The following is a 17,800-nucleotide window of genomic DNA, read 5'->3' on the forward strand; positions in this document are numbered from 1 at the left end:
GAGTGATGATGAGCATTTTTTCATGTGTCTGTTGGCTGTATGAATATCTTCTTTTGAGAAATGTCTGTTCATATCCTTTCCCCACTTTTTGATGGGGTTGTTTGTTTTTTTCTCGTATATTTGTTTGAGTTCTTTGTAGATTCTGGATATTAGCCCTTTGTCAGATGAGTAGGTTGCAAAAATTTTCTCCCATTCTGTAGGTTGCCTGTTCACTCTGATGGTAGTTTCTTTTGCTGTGCAAAAGCTCTTTAGTTTAATTAGATCCCATTTGTCAATTTTGGCTTTTGCTGCCATTGCTTTTGGTGTTTTAGACATGAAGTCCTTGCCCATGCCCCAGGCTCCTTTCTATTCTAAGCTAGAGACAGTTGATAAAATGACTGGTATATCTAACCAAAGATGCTACCCTGCCCTTATTTTCCACTCCACTAAAGGTGAATATCTACCATGTGCCAGACACTATTAGGTGCTTGAGACATAGCAGTATGCCAAGAGTATTTGTGGTCCACCAAAGAATCGCAAAGCCCTAGCTGGGAAACACTACTCTTGAACACGTGGTAGCAGAGAATCCCGATTTATGCATACATGCACGTGTATATGTCCTGGTGAACTCAGAGTTATGTGATATATTAACATTTCAAAAATGCTGGAAAAATGCCTTCTTTTCAATTTCTTGCTAGCCTCCTAGAGCTTCCTAGAATGCTTTACTGCTCCCCCACCCCTCCCACCCCCGACAGGAAGCAATTTATGTCCCTTGGAGAACTGAACTCAAAGGGTACATTGCTGGGTGCTGCCAATGGAGTTGAGACCAAATGGGTGACAAAGAAGTAAGAGAAATCGGGAGCAGAATAAACTAGTTTTCATCTGATCTGTGTCAACTAAGCATTGGATATCGGAATTACAAACGGAATATAAACAACTATGTTCATCCGTGTTCTGCAAAGTGATTGTAGGAATTTATGGCTATTTGGCTGATGCTCATGAAAAGGCAGTTCTCTTTTTCAACTTCCTCCATGAAGGTCTGCAGTATTTCTCATTCCATATCATTCCTAAAGGGAAGAATGCTCATAAAACCACTCAGTACAACTGGGCTGCTTGCTGGGCCCTGTAGCAGCATCCTATAGTGACTGCTGAGCAAATGTCATTCCTCTGCTGATTCCAAGGGGGCCCCTGCAGCACTGACGCCCTGGCTTCTCATCTTTCAACGGGTCTCATATCAAGCCAGTGGAGAGTGGGAGTGTACTTTTGTGGGTTTTCTTGAGGGGGGGTGGAGTGGAGGACGGAGTCTCACTCTGTTGCCCAGGCTGGAATGCAGTCTTAGCTCACTGCAACCTCTGCTTCCCAGATTCAAACAATTCTCCTGGCTTAGCCTCCCAAGTAGCTGGGACTACAGGCATATGCCACAACGCCCGGCTAATTTTTGTATTTTTATTAAAGATGGGATTTCACTATATTGGCCAGGCTGGTCTCGAACTCCTGACCTCAAGTGATGTGTCCACTTTGGCCTCCCAAAGTTCTGGGATTACAGGTGTGAGCCACCATGCCTGGCTGGGAGTGTACTTTTGAAAGAAGATTCTTAATGACACTATATCAAAGGTGACTCACTCCACTTCATGCATTTGAACCATGCTTGCTACCAATGTCTGTGCTACACAATGTAAGATGCTGAGGACACAGAAATGGAAGACTCAAGGTATCACCATGAATTACACTGACTCGTTTTCTTTACCTACATTTGCCAGAACTCCATCTGTAAAGGCAATCCACTTGACTGGCCTGATTTGTCCTTCATTAATGTATTAAAGAAGCTCCCTCTATACAGGGGAACTGAAGCTGCATAATTAGGAACAGCTGTTAGCAGCAAAACACACAGCTGAGGGCAAAGCTACAGTTCTTAGGAGGACATTGCTCAGTCAAAAATCCAAGGCCACAGGACTGTACTGGAGCAGGAACAAGTCACTTACTTAGTGGTCCTGAGGGGTTTGTCCCTGCCACATGACACTGGCAAGCTAATGAGAGGCCCTTATGCTTCTGGCTTAAGTCATTCTCCAGATGACTGTAGTAGCCTTCAAATTCATTTTCCCATTCCTTCCCAACTTTTGTGAATACCATTAACAAAGCCAAAGTCAGAAAAAACACAAGTCAGATTCTCCAGATTTTCTCTCTCTCTCTCTCTCTCTTTCTCTGTCTTTCTCCTTCACAATCTTCAATGGCTTACTGTGAATATAGAACAAGGCCTCACTTCCTCTACTGGGTTTTCAAAACCTTCTGTAATTTGGTGGTAAACCCTTTCCTGAGTCTCAGCCCTCATTGCACCCTTGCAGATAACAAGGCTTTAGTCACATTAGCCATTCTCTGCTCCTCTGTGCCTTTGCTCATAATGTTTCTTGGGCTTAGAAGGCTCCCTCTGCCATCACCATGACTCCCACCTATAGAAATTAGAGTAATCCTACTCTGTGGCACTCATGCCACTTTTTCCATGAAGTCCTTCCTGATACTCCCAGTCACAGAAATTCTTTATTCCTTTGCATGTCTGTCATTTTTCTTTTGTAGACAGACCATGTGAGGCAGAAAGGCAGGTGGTCTACTGCAGTGGTAAAGGAGCTGCACTCTGGAGCAAACTGTCTGGGTTTGAGTCCAAGCTGTGCCACTAACTAAATGAGTGATCTTGGATAAGTTACTTCACCTCTTTCAGTTTTCTCATCCATAAATGGGATAATAACAGCATCTATTTCACTAAATTGTTATTAAAAGCAGTAGCATCTATGTCATTGGTTGTTAAATTATGAAATACAAATAAAGCACTTCAGACAGTGGTAAGCACCGTATTATTAAAGGTATGATTACTACGGCACTTACCTCCTACAGCTTTACAATGTAGTTATCTCCTATCCCAGTTCCACCAATCATATTTTTTCTGGAGGGAAAAAACCATGCCTTATTGCTACCTATCTCCCAAGACTATAGTGAAAATTGGCTTAGAAAATGTATGTTGTTTACACTGTGTTTTGAACTTTAGACAATCAATAAAGCTGTTATTACTATAATTATTACTGTTACTAATATTACTTACTATAATTTTTGTTCTGATGCCTGTGCCTGACATTTTAATATCTAGAGACGGCGTTGATCATTGTTGAATGGTTTAAGACATACACAAATGAATGAAATGAACTTTCAACGGGAAGCATGCCTCACCCCTAGGATGGGCAGAATAATCAGCAATAACAGAGATTCACTGTCCTTCCCTCCTGAAAGCCCCCGGGGGTGAAATTTTAAGTGTTACTCACAAGAATCCTGCAGCATAGGAATCTGATAGATTGTTTGTGCCTCCGGCTGAGGTGGTCACCACACCTTCAAGCCAAATCTTCTTTCCTGGAGTGTATGTATTAACCACCTGTTTACACAACAAAAGCAGAAGGGGACAATGAGGTTTTAAAAACTATTCCCACATGAGAAGAAACATGCATTCCCTTAAGGAAGTTGATCTGATTTCCTGTTTTCAGGGGGTCATGATTTGTGCTTTTTTATGATGAAGCACCCAGTTCAGTGAGTTGGCACAAACCAAATGCATTAACATTGACACGTGCTACTTAAAGAAATTATCATTTTTCCCTAAGTAAACCCAACTGACAATGTGACAGAACAAGTGCATACTCTAGGATGTAAACTGACTGCAGTACTTTCCACTAAAAGATATAAATCATATTGTGTTTTCATATTACCAAGCATTGAGAAACAATGCTTTTCAGTCTCTCTTATAGCACATCTATGACACATGCACTACCTAAAAGCCACGAATGCATCACAAGCATCAAAAGTCACAAATCACAATAAGGTAGAGAGAATGTTCGTGGGAGACATATTTTATAATTACTAGTGCAGGTAGATTGTAATCACATTTTGAAAATAACTGCAGTAAGGGTAAAAAGAAAAGTCACTGACCCACAAATGACACATCCACACAGGGAATAACTGCATGCCTTCCAAGCAGAAGCAAAACTTCTTGTCGAAAGGTAGCACGCTGAAGATTTGAAATGGCCCAGCCTCTGACCCACAAGGTGAAGACTGACCAAACTATTCAGATCAGGGTGAAGATGCTCTGGATTGCAATCTGGTGGCACTTAGGAGTAAGATTGTATGCTGGGTAGCCCCTGAAAGCAGAGCCTGAGTCAAAGGCTTGTCTACAGGTAGTTCACTCAAGAAATAATACCAAGGAGCAGGAATGAGGGACTGGGGGACTGAAATAGGGACAAAGGGAAAACTAAGACAAGGATGCATTTTCAAATTGACAGCCAATGCTGGCAACTACTCAGTCTCACAGGGATCTTGGTAAGAGCCTTACAGACTGTGTCTCAGAACTGACCCCCAAGGGGGTACAAGAGAAAGTATGAGTAGCCTTGTGACCATTAACCCCTTGCTCCTCTATCCCTATTTCAAGTGCAGGCTTGAGTGCTGAGTAGATTCTCTGAGTGTTCCTTCCTCATCTCTGCCTCAGAGAAGGAAATAAGAAGTGAAGTACTACCTAGTACACTGACACCTAGCTGGCTGCAGCCTGCATGCTGGCCCAGCCCTGATCTCTACAATGATGGCTAGAGTAGGAGGTGGGACTGGGAGGATGCCAGCTATGCACTAAAGAGGCTGGACAAAGAAAATAGTGTATTTAGGTCCTATGGCCCCCCAACTACTCTCCTAGACATACACACCAAAGCAATTCTTCCTCAGGTCTCTAAAGAGTAAGAATGAGAATTCTTTCTATGTCACTGTAGCAGAGGTCCATTGCTAGAGGAATGGAAAAATAAAATGTGGATATATACTATACAATATTATGCAGCAGTTAAAACAATAAAGTCAATGTAAATCCAACACCATGAATAGTCTTTAAAGGTTTAGTGGTAAATTAAAAAAAAAAAAAACCACCAAATGAGATTTATGGCACAATATTACTTATAAAATTGCTCATTTGCACCCAATAACACTAAATACCCTATAATGACACATGCCTCTTAAGAACATATATCAAACACGGCCGGGCACGGTGGCTCAAGCCTGTAATCCCAGCACTTTGGGAGGCCGAGACGGGCGGATCACAAGGTCAGGAGATCGAGACCATCCTGGCTAATGCGGTGAAACCCCATCTCTACTAAAATACGAAGAAAACTAGCTGGGTGAGGTGGCGGGCACCTGTAGTCCCAGCTACACGGGAGGCTAAGGCAGGAGAATGGCGTAAACCCGGGAGGCGGAGCTAGCAGTGAGCTGAGATCCGGTCACTGCACTCCAGCCTGGGCGACAGAGCAAGACTTCGTCTCAAAAAAAAAAAAAAAAAAAGAACATATATCAAACACATAAGGAAAGCATATATAAGAGAGAGGTGAAAATTTAAACAAAACAAAAACAAGACCTTTCATGAACTGATGATAGTAGTTTGCTGTTAGGTTAGGAGTATTATGTTAATTTAATTCTCTGCACCTGAGGGCTGTCAAAAAGAAAAAAATATACGTGGCCAAACCCATGGGTACATAGACATCAACAATCAATCATATTCCTCTTTTCATTTCTAGCGAGGTACAGCTCCCTGCCCTCTCTCCCTACATTTGCTAGACAACGTGCGTTATTTGGAACATATTTTGGGTTGGCAAAGTTACTGACCTTTTTCAGAAACAAAGTTGTAAGAAAATTACACAAATTTGAGATTAAAGTGAGTATTATGATCATAAATGGAAGAGAAATCCTGAGAATTAACGGTGGTGACCAATAGCATGTTGGTAAAGATTAAATAAAAATGTAGTCTTATACACAAAAAAAGAAGTCATTTGAGGATACCACCAGGTAGTCCTCTCACTCCTTTCAATATTGTTCAGCCTGCCCAACTCAAGGGAAGCAGGGAATTGTAGGAATAAGAAAGGAAGAAAAATGCCTTAAATAATCAAAAGACACATCCATATAGCCAGATTAAAGAACTACATCTATGATTTCCCTTAAAATATGGTGCTAAAAAAATCTGTGTACATGATAAACTATCTACTTCCTTTATGAGTAACCAGAGCAGAGTAATATATTTGTGTTTTTCTTTTTTTGTCTTTGGCTTGGAGGATATTTAATGTTTAATTTTGTGCTCAAAGATATTAAAGGCAGTTAGAGAAAGGAGCTTTGGTTAAACAAAACAAAAAGGTAAATACTATAACATAAATGAACCTTGAAAACATTAAGCTAAGTGAAAGAAGCCAGACACAGAAGGCCACATATGATATGGTTCTATTTATATGAAATGTTCAGAATAAGCAAATTCTTAGAGACAATAAGTAGACTAATGGTTTCCTAGGGTTGAAGAAGAAGAGGAAGTTTAAGATGGCAGGGGGAAAGGAGAGTGATTGCTAATCAGTATGAGGTTTCTTTTGGAGGTGATGAACATGTTCTAAAATTTTATGCTATGTGAATTACATCTCAATAAATAAATATATGTAAAACAACACATTAACAAAAGGAGAGTTATGGTCTCAGTAGGCAAATAACCATAATGTGGAAACAAGAATGTACCTTGGAAATTCTGGGTTATGCTACTTGTGACACTTGTAGTAGTTATTATCTTGGACTTCAATTTCTTCATTCACATTTAAAGTCATGAATTTGTGGTATATGAACTCTAAGTTTCTTTTAAATATAAATGTTAAAATGTGTTAGTATTTTATAATGCTAATGTAGATTCCCTTGGTTATCACTCAAAGGTCAAGAGTATCTTTGATTCTGAAAGTTAAAACACTCAAGTATGGGAAATGAAAAAAGTCAAACACAGCTCAGAGCTGGTCATCTCAGAAACAAAGAACTGGGCTGGAGGAAAACACTGAGAAAGGTAGAAAAATCCACAGGAGTAAATGAAATTGCCTAGGGAGAATATAAAAACATGAGGCTAGAAAGGGCTGAGGATTTCCCATCAAAAACATTAATGCATTATCAAGGGCATTAACTAATTCATTCAACAAATATTTACTGAGCACCTACTATATGCCAAGCAGAGTTCTAGGGGTGGATCTACAGCAATGAAGCATAACAAGTCTTTGTTCTTGTTGTCTTACATTTTATTCAAGGGAAGGAGAATAATAATAAACAAGTAAACAAATAAAAGAAATTTAGATAATAATAAGGGATGGAAGAAAACAAAACAGAGTAACACGCTAGAGAGCAATTTGACAGGAGGGTAAGGTCAGTACTTTAGATAGTGGTCAGAGGAGGCTCATGTGGAAGGTGGTATCTGAGCCAAGAACTGAGTGAAGCCATTAAGGAGCCAGCCCCTTAATGGATCTAGAAGAACAGCACAGTAAAAGGACCTCAGGTGGAAACAGGTCTGCTGTGTTTAGAACCAAAGAAGACTATCTGGAGTGCAGTAAGTAAGGGAGTGAAAGATTTAAAAATGAAGTCAGAGAAGAAAGGAATATTTTTATTCTGAGTATGATGGAAAGCTATTGGAGGGATTTAACCAAGAAAGTGATTGGATCTGACTTACGTAAAGATCCCTGCAGCTGCTATGAGATCACACATATATATATATTTATATATATAAATGAAACTATACCATGATACAGTTATTTGTATATCATTTTAATTGTAAAATGATAAAAACTGTAAAATGATATACAAATTAGTTTATCATTTTATAACCACTTTGAGCTTCAATTTCCTCACATGTAAGCTGGAATAATACCTGATAGGATAGTGTTAAGGACCTTTCTTTGTCAAAGGCCAAAGACACATATACTAGGCCAGTCACAGGAAGATCCTGAGAGCTAGTGAAAAGGAGCACAGACCTAGCAGACACACATTTATGTGGGTCTGTCTATGGTGATGCATGAATTCAGAGGAACTAGTGCCAATTATTCTTACGGTTTGGTGGTAGGATTCTGAACTGCCATTTTTGACCCACGTAAGAAATTCAGGAAATTTCCTAGAAACTTTGAACCATTAGCTCTTTGAAGGCAGGGAATACTCTTAATCACTTTTGTATTTACTTCCTATCAGAATGCCTGGCACAGAGTAAGTGTTTCACAGGAGATTGTGTGTAACACAAAGAAATTAATGCAATTCCACACCTGCCCTTGCACAAGCTCACAGTAAACTGCCACTCCTTAAAGAAGTCATATGACCTGATAAAGGGCGACTAAACTGATCAAAGAATTGGAAGCAATATGCTGATTGCAAAAACAATCTTAGAGATCAGGAAAAACAAAGGCATACAATGAAAACCTATTACAACATGAAAGATCTAGATAAGAGCAACATGCTTATTTGCCAGATCTCAGGATATCAAGCCTCTCCTTGATCTGAGAGGGAAAAGGAAAATTCTGCTTTGCTTAGCAGGTAATTTATGTATGGAATCCAATAACCTCAGAAGTGTTAAAGGTCAATTACCATACAAGGTGATTTGGATACCAGAGGATTTTATGTGTTATCAAGCTCGTTATAATATTCTGATATTAAGAAAGGAAAGAATGATGTATTTCCACATTTATCACTTGAGGACGTTTGCTGTAAGTACAATAAGTCTTCACTTAAAGTTATCAATAGGTCCTTGGAAATGGCAACTTCAAGCGAAAGAACGTATAATATAACCAATTTTGCTATAGGCTAAATGATACTAACAAGAATTAAGTTCCTATGACATATTTCTGGTCACAAAAACATCACCAAATTTCTAAATAAAGACCCCAAAACTTTTAATACTAATCACTGAAATAAGTGTGATAAGTGTGATCTATATATACATTTTAAAAAGATGAATAGGCCAGGGTGTGATGGCTCACACCTGTAATCCTACCACTTTGGGAGGCCGAGGCGGGTGGATCACGAGGTCAAGAGATCGAGACCAGCCTGTTTAACACGGTGAAACCCCGTCTCTACTAAAAAAAATACAAAAACAAAATTAGCCGGGTGTGGTGGTGGGCACCTGTAGTCTCAGCTACTTGGGAGCCTGTGGCAGGAGAATGGTGTGAACCCGGGAGGTGGAGCTTGCAGTGAGCTGAGATCGCACCACCCACCACACTCCAGTCTGGGCGACAGAGCGAGATGCTGTCTCAGAAAAAAAAAAACAAAAAACAAAAAACAAAAAAAAAAAAAAAAGAAAAGAAAAAAGATGAATAAAACTAGAAAATTATTTACCCAATTTTTGGTGAATCAGTGAGTGGTGGTAGTCATGGAGTTGGGGGGGTTAAATCAAGAAATTTGTTTGCAAAGCAAAAAGGAGCACCTCCTACCACCAGGAATTTCAAACAAATCACAAATATGACAGACTTGCTGTGTGCTTTACTGCCACATCATTTATTATGCATTTGTATAATTATTGTAGACTTTACAAATTTTTATTTTACAATAATTTTTATTCATTTATTCATTTATTTTCCAATGTGCTTATACCAGTTCAGGGTTGACAGTAGCCAGAGCCTATCTCGGAGGCTCAGGGTACAAGGTGAGTACCAGCCATGGACAGGTCACCATTCCATTGTAGGACTACTCATACCCACACCCATACTCACTTGGACAGGGACCATTTAGACACCCAGGAAACCTAATGCAATCTACATATTTGCAGGAGTATCTGGAGAAAACCCAAACAGACAGTGGCCCCAGCTGGGAATTGATTTTTTTCCCCATCAGTATTATAATAAAGTGATGTTAAATGAAATGAAATTATTCAAGAACCTACTGTACTTAGTTGGATGGTGGCATGCCGAACTCAGAGGGGTGATTTGTATGAGATGATTATTTTTCAAAAGGAATTCAAACTCTAGCTCCTTTAAGTGAGGACTTGATTCCAGAAAACGGTGGGATTTATACAATTCTGTGTCCACAGGACCCTTCAAGGACATAGACTCTGTGTAAATAAAAGTGACGCCTGTAGCCCTACTACTTGGGAGGCCGAGGTGGAAGGATCACTTGAGGCCAGGAGTTTGAGACCAGTCTGGGCAACATAGCTAAATTCCTCGTCTCAAAAAAAGAAAAAAGAAAAAAAATTAGCCAATCATGGTGGCTTGTGCCTGTAGTCCCAGCTACTCAGGAGGCTGAGGCAGGAGGCAGTGAGTTATGTTCATACCACTGCACTCCAGCCTGCATGAGAGTCTCTTAAAAAATAAAAAATAAAAATGTTAATCAGAATTTTCTTCTGACTTGCGGGGAGATTTGAAAGGAAACAATCGAAAATTGAGGAGCAGTTAGGGGCATGGACTCTGGAGATGGATTGCCTTCGTTTGAATTCTGGTTCTATTATTTACTTACTGCATGATTTTGAGTGAGTTACATTACCTCTCTGTGTTTCAATTTCCTCAACTGTAAAATCACAATAATATCTGCCTTAGAGGATTTTATGATATTTAAATTATATAATATTTGTGAAGCAGTTGAAGTAGTGTCTGGCATATAGTAAGCACTTAGAGATGTAGACCAGAATGTTACCTAGACCACTCTCCTTGTCCAAGGCACATGAGCTTGTGTTTGAATGAATAACATTAGAGTTGGTTGTTCTTCCTTCAGACATAACACTTGTGGTGATAGGTAATAGCCCAGATGTATGCTAAGCAGCAGGAAAGGCCAGTTTAGAATTTAAAATGCACATGGATAATTCACACAAACATAATTATCATTTGGAGTAGTTCATTTCTCCATTCTCAGCACAGGGGTAGTTCCAGTCAAGCCACATGAACGAAAAACACACAGTGAGGGACAACTTTGATACAAAAACTAAACTAGTTACGTGAAATGTTGTTTGGGGAAATAGTCCTAGAAATTTTTAATGTTAAAGGTTCTAGGAGTAGTCAGTACAAACCAACAAATATTTTCTGAGTATTTACAGTTTGGGGCATGGCGGGAGGCTTATGACCTCTGTATCTTTCATGAGCAGAGAAGAGCATGATGGTGACATGTCATGGAGGTACAGACACTGAGGCTGGGTGCTGGTTGGGTCCGGAAAGGAAATCAGTGTGGGCAGAAGAGGAGAGAAAAAAATTAGGAGAAACAGATGGAACCAGCTGCAAAATTCCCTTAGAAAGTAAAACTCTAAGAAACTGAGGGCTATAGTTCAACACTGTGGTTTTTTGTAGTAAACATGATTCTCCCTGTGCTAGCAGAGAGAAAATTGGAGTACTTTGGAAAGAAAAAGGGTACAGTTGCTGGTGAGAAATGATGTGCCAATGAAGGCTATTTTAAGGGATAACACTGTCTGGGGAGAAAGATGTACAAATGCTGAAATTACTTAAGTGAAGGTAAAGGGAGCTGAGTGGTTGGCTGCCTTTCAGCAGTTCTTCTGTTCCCAAATAGACTTCAATCCTTGGGTCCATGTGGTCAAGGGGGCTTTCAGGTACCCAGAAAACTGCTCAGTAAAGGGCCAGTGGCTGCTCTGAATCCTTGGACCTGCCAGAGGCAGAGTTGTATAAAGGGAAACCTTCTAGCTCCATTTCTTCATATTTCAGGGCTGGGGACTATGAGTACTGTTTCACATGGACATGCTGAGGGAGGAACAGGGAGACAGAAAGAGAGGGGAGACTAGAGAAAACAGCCTGGATTTTTTTAGTTTATTTTCCCAACCATTTTGAATTAAAAAAAAAAAAAGAATAAAAAAAAAAAAACGGAAAAAAAAAATGTATGTAGCACATTTGCAAATCTGGGCTTCCTTTTCCTGTGTTTCCTTGATATCCTGCCTCTAAAACTGTGATCTAAGTCCTTTAAAAAGACTCTTGAGAGCCTGGCTTCAACCGCTGGCTGTGTAAGAAATGGTAGCTTGAAGCAGCAGACATGTTGTTTATGGTTATCCAAACCCAACACCTTCCTTAATGAGAAAGGAAGCAATAAAACAGGAATAGTGGACAGGCCAGCTGGGCTAATCAGCCCTGGCAGGAGGCCCACCCTCCAAATGAAGCTGGAGCCCATTAATTCTAGCATCTCATCTAGTTGGAAATCAACCTTCCCCAGAATTTCAGGAAGAACAGTAGCTCTTTAAGTAACCCAAACTGGTCCTCTACAGAGTTGGTTACAAAGAGCTGAATAGCTACAGGAAGCTTCTTAAACCTTACCTGCTCACAGAGCTCTTCTTAGGGACATCCTTGCCTCTTGGCAGTCTTTGTTCCTTATTGTATTTATAAGTGGTCAAGGCAAGAGCTCTGTGCCTTTCCTATGTTTCTTTCCATCCTTCTTTCATGTTTTTTTGACTCTCCAGTTACCTGCTACATTAGGGCAGAGGATATTGACTCTGTCCTCTTCTTCCTCACTGCCCTTCCCTGAGTTCTGGATCTTGTCATTTGTTCCTTGGTCATCCTGCCTCTAATCTTTTCCTCTTCTAGTCCATCCTTCACACTGCTGCTATTTGTTAACTTGACAAATCCCTCTCCAGCCTTCAGTGGTTCCCTATTGCCAGCAGCAGTACTCAATTATTTGTGCTCAGAGAGGTCTGTTTGATCAGCTGGCAGATGTGCTACAAGCAACTTGTTTCAGATACTGTTGAAAATAGTGATTTGGGAATAATTTACTTCAAAATAAAAAGAGTGGATTCAAAGTTGTCATAATATTTCACCCAAATTCTGAAATGTTTCCTTAACTGGGAAAAAAAAGCTAAGGAGCTAGTAATTGCGTGCAACCCATAGTCTTGTTTATCCATTTGTCCATGCGAGTATTTTAGACATGATAAAATAAAGTTGAGAACCACTGAACCACAGGACAAGATGCTAACTGCTTTATTTAACTTGTTATCTTAGACTTTCACAACCACCCCTTAGCTACCACTTCCCCCATTCCTCCCCTGTGGGAGGAAGACCTATGGTTCACTATAAATAAAGGACTCCTACTTTTCAACTACACGAAGTAACAGTTTTTTACTGATTACCTTTCCCCTACACACTGCTCATCCACATTGTCTGACTTTTTTTTCAAGCCTATTTCAAATGTTATTTCCTCTGTGAAACTTTCCTCAAACCCTCAGAAAGTTAATTATTCTCTCCCCTGGGTTCCAAAGTTCTTTGAACCTACCTCTGACCTTGACCTTATTATACTGAATTGTAATTTTCTATTTTTTTTCCTTTTTGCATGCCCTATAGAATGCTTGACAATTACTTTGCTTATAAAATACTTACAAATAAAACGAGAGAGATAATATTTCACTGATGAGAAAGCTAAGTTTCAGAGAAGATACCTCAGTATCACAAGGGCAAACACCAAATCCTCACAGTTCCAGTTTAGGGCTCTGTTCACTTTCTAATTGAATTTCCTGTTTGAGGAGACCCACAACTTCTGGTTGGCTAAACTGCCTCCATATTTAACATGTCCTTCTTAGGTTAGACAAGCTGGGCTATTCTGAGCTCAGTCATTCCAGTATCTCATCACATTCCTCTTGATATATTTCTTCTGTCTAATGTACTTCCTGTCAGTTTCATTAATCTTTCTCTGTATAATTTCTTTTTATCATCTCTGTGTTCTGGAGTGCCATCTTTGCCCATTTTCTTTCGGTATCAGATCAATTTTTAATTTGCGGCTTCTGTTTCTGTGACATTTTTAGGATTTAAAATTTGCATTCTCTGCACTTGTTATCTCAACCCACAGAAAAGCAGTTGAACGTAATTGCAACAAAACATAAAATTAAACTAAGAACATACACAAAAAAGACAAAGTCACTGGGGAGGCAAGGACATTATGATCATATGCAAGAAAATGGGAAATAAAAGTTTCACAGAGTCCCAAAGCAATGACAACGTTCAAGAATAAGTGCTAGTAGAGAGACTGGAAAGTAGCCACTTGCACATAAATTACTCTTCCTTTCTTTCCCTTTCTTTCTGTGACTAACCAACCCCTACCCACTTACAAGTCATAGGCTCCAGTAGCCTCACTGGTAATTTTACTCTTGCTTAGGACAAACCCTATAGTCCTCCCATTTACATGTTGAAACACTGCATGGTCATCCTAAGTTGCCCCTTCCTCCTGATGAAGCTTTTTGCCCCAAACAGCAAGTTGCTCCCAGGGCCATTCCTCCAAATGTCCATGGGTAGCACATACCTTCTTCACATTGTCATTGCCTTGCATATTGCAGGACCTTACTAAACACTGACCAAGAGCCTGTGCATATGAAACATATGAATGGAATCCAGTAGATCAATGCAAATAACACTAAAAAGTCTTGTCCTCTTCCACTACCACTTGCCTAATATCATGATAACCAACTTCATTCATTCATTCAACTCTCTCTTCATACATCCATTCAATTCATTCAACCCTCACTTCCAGGACACTCACCCTAGCTTATTAATTGATGGTGGGGTCAAATTGATGTTCTTTCACCAAGAACATTCATTCAGTATTCTCCTTTGAAAGCCTTCCTAATCCTGGGTGGTTAGGAATATAAATATTACATGGATTATAAAATAAATAGTTGATAAGTGTGGGTGATACTGAATAGTGTAATGGATAAGAGTGCAGGTTCTAGAGTCCGATAAGCCTCAGTTTGAATTCAAATTTTACTACTTAAAAAGCTCTGTGGACTTGAGCACATCACTGGTTTATTTAATAGATTAATAATATATAGTACACTCAATAAACAGCATTTATAACCCAAAAGGTAATACAATTATTAAATTTCCATAAGTTAATGATGTATTTTTCATAATTCAATGCTTTTGAAATCAGGATATTATTCAAAATCAATATCAAATGAAACTTGCCTGCTGTTTACCCTCTTCCTTCCCAGTTATTATTAAATTAATGGTGAATTTTCTAATATTTGTTCTAAGATTCAAGGAAATATTTATATCTAAGAATCAAGGAAATTAAGGTTCATGGAATGACAGACTAAAACTTTGGTGCTCTTTGATAGTAAACATACCTTTCAGGTCAGACTCCCCAACTATAATATTGTTCATGTCTTGTATATGAAGGCAAAGAGTCAAAATTTCCCTTAGGTCATATTCTCCCATTTGCAGATGCACAGCCAAGTGGGGTCACAGAGGCTAATTTACCAAGAAGTTCATGGAGCTTAAATTTCCAGCTCCCTGCTTTCACAGGCATCTAACAATATCCTAAGAAGGGCCCTGCTAATGTGTTCATATGGTCAAATATTTACATAATTTGCAGATTTCCTTGTTTTATTTTCCTTATAAAGGTCCCCATTGTATAAATGTCAGGCCCCATAAAACTCAGAATCACTCATTGATGTTATCCCGAGGTATTAATGTGGTACAGTTTGTATTTGGGGTTCCGTGCCTTCTGAGTACAGGTGACCCTTAAATGACATGGGTTTGAACTGCGAGAGTTCACTTATACATTAATTTATTTCAATGAAAATTATATTGGGTGCACCTGCCTCTCTTTTCTGCCCTTCCACCTCCTCCACCTCTTCTGCCTCTGCCATTCCTGAGACAGCAAGAGCAATGCTTCCTCTTTCTCCTCCTCCTTAGCCTACTCGATGTGAAGACAAAGAGGATAAAGACCTTTATGATGATGATGATCTACTTCCACTTAATAAATAGTAAATATATTTTCTCTTCCTTATAATTTCATTTTCTTTCTTTTTATTCCTTTTTTCTTTCTTTTTTTTTCTTTTTTTTGGAAACAGGGTCTTGTTTTGTTGCCCAGTTTGGAGTACAGTGGCAGGATCCTAGCTCACTGCAGCCTCAACCTCCCTGGGCTCAAGCAATCCTCTCACCTCAGCCTCCCAAGCATCTGGTATCACAGGCATGTGATACCATGCCCAGCTAATTTTTGTTTTTTTTTTTGTGTGTGTAGATACAGGGTTTTGACATGTTACCCAGTTTGGTCTCAAACTCCTGGTTCAAATGATCCACCTGCTTTGGACTCCCAAAGTGCTGGGATTACAGGTGTGAGCTGCTATGCCCAGCCCATGATTTTCTTAATAACATTTTCTTTCTTTTAGCTTCCTTTATTATGAAAATACAGTAGATAATACAGATAACAGACAAAATATGTTATCAGTTAGACTTATGTTATATTATCAGTAAGTCTTCTGTTATGTTATCAGTAAGGCTTCTGGTCAACAGCAGGCTATTAGCAGTTAAGTTTTGGTGGAGTCAAAAGCTATAAATGAATTTTCGACTATGCAAGAAGGTCAGCGCCCCTAACCCTTATGTTACTCAAGGACCAATTGTATTTCCTTGGCCTGTGTTTCTCTTCCCCTGCATCAAAACCTGCTCTTGGGAAAGGATCTTCTATTTGCCTTTAAAGCCTTAGTGTGAATTTAAGCCAGTGTGGTCTACCTCTTCCCAGATTGTTTACATTCTTCATCATCATCCTAATGTAGAATGAAAGATTGTTCACTCAAATGAAATGTCTGAAACAGACTGAAATATTATTTGCGGCCACAAAAAGATTTTTCCATCACTCCTAAACATATACACTGAAGATACTTTCCTACTATATCTATATGTAGGCATAGCTCATAGGGTTGTCTAAACTGATTTCCATCTATTCAACACTACCACAAAGTTAGCAGCAGATAAGGTTCTTCTGCAGTGTAAACAATGGAGACAGCACATATAAATGTGAATGAGATAAGACATTACTTCTTTTGTCCTTCAGGTGCTTTATTCTGCTCATTCACCTGTCCCTCGCTTTGTGCATCCTTCCCTCCAACATGCATTGAGCACCTGCTAAGTGATGGGCACTGGGACATTGAAATAAGCGTCAATATTGCTGAACGAATGAGGGAATTAATGAATGCATTAAGCAAACACTGATTTTTGTGGTGATACTATGGTTCTGTCTCTAGTTTTCAGTTTCCAGTTTTCTTCATTAGAGAAGACTAATATTGTCATTGTCCTCATGTTTCCTTTAATTGTGCCTCTAGTTATTCTATGGTCCTCAAGAATAAATGAGTTTTTGTTTGTTTGTTTGTTTTGCTCTTTTCTTCTTATTTACTAAGAGGCTCAAATAAGCAGGTAAACTGGAAAGCTGGTTAAAAGCAAGGGTTTCTTTTAAAATCTATTAATTACTTCAAAGAAATTACATGTCCTTCTCCCTTACTTCCATGGTCCTGCAACTACAATATATTGGAAGAAGTGGCATAATGTCACTGCATTTATTGAGACTACAAAAGAGTTGATCTTTATTAAATATAAATAATCATAAGCAATGATAACAAATGAAGGATTATGCTCATATGAAGAACCATACAAACCATTCCTTTATCCATACACGTCTACCACCAGTGGTCCTCTGATCATGCCCCAAGAAGAACTGTATAAATTAGAGACAGTCTAACTTTTAGGTGTTAGCCTCAATGTCATTTTCTCTGAGAGGACTTCCCTGATTTCCTTTCCTTCACAAACTAAGGTGGGTACTTCCCACTATGGACTCCTATAGCATCCTGTAATAGGAATCATAACATCTTATTACTGTTGCTTGCTTAATTATCAGTTTTCCCCACTGGACCATAAGGTCCGTGAAGATAAGCATCATGTCAGTCTTGCTCACCATTTTATTCTCAGGGACCTGGAAAATTCTAAGAATGTTACAAATAGTCAATAAATGAAGGAAGAAAGGGAAGAAAGAAGGAAATGAAGGCAGTTAGAATGACTACTGTAAAGAAGACAGTAAGAAATGCTGTGAGGTATGCAGAAAAGAGAACTCTTATACCTGTTGGTGGGAATGTAAATCAGGACATCCATTATGGAAAACAGTATGGAAATTCCTCAAAAAGCTAGAAATATAACTACTTGTATGATCCAGTAATCCCAGTACAGGGTATGTATCCAAAAGAAAATAAGTATGCCGAAGAGATATCTACACTCTCATGTTCACTGCAGTACTATTCACAATAGTCAAGTTA

The 17,800-nt window shown here is 39.2% G+C and overlaps 1 protein-coding gene across 4 annotated transcripts in view; it reads right to left on the reverse strand.

Moving 5' to 3' along the window:
* HPSE2 (heparanase 2 (inactive)) overlaps positions 1-17,800 on the reverse strand; it is a 775,791-nt gene that overhangs the window by 162,532 nt on the left and 595,459 nt on the right. For all 4 annotated transcript variants that reach the window (XM_017880548.1, XM_017880540.1, XM_017880532.1 and 1 more), the window contains one exon: positions 3,288-3,394. In XM_017880548.1, the coding sequence (XP_017736037.1) occupies positions 3,288-3,394 (107 nt within the window). The remainder of the gene's footprint in view (positions 1-3,287; positions 3,395-17,800) is intronic.

Source organism: Rhinopithecus bieti, unplaced genomic scaffold (genome assembly GCF_001698545.2).
Source record: "Rhinopithecus bieti isolate Rb0 unplaced genomic scaffold, ASM169854v2 scaffold_425, whole genome shotgun sequence".
Lineage (NCBI taxonomy): Eukaryota > Metazoa > Chordata > Mammalia > Primates > Cercopithecidae > Rhinopithecus > Rhinopithecus bieti.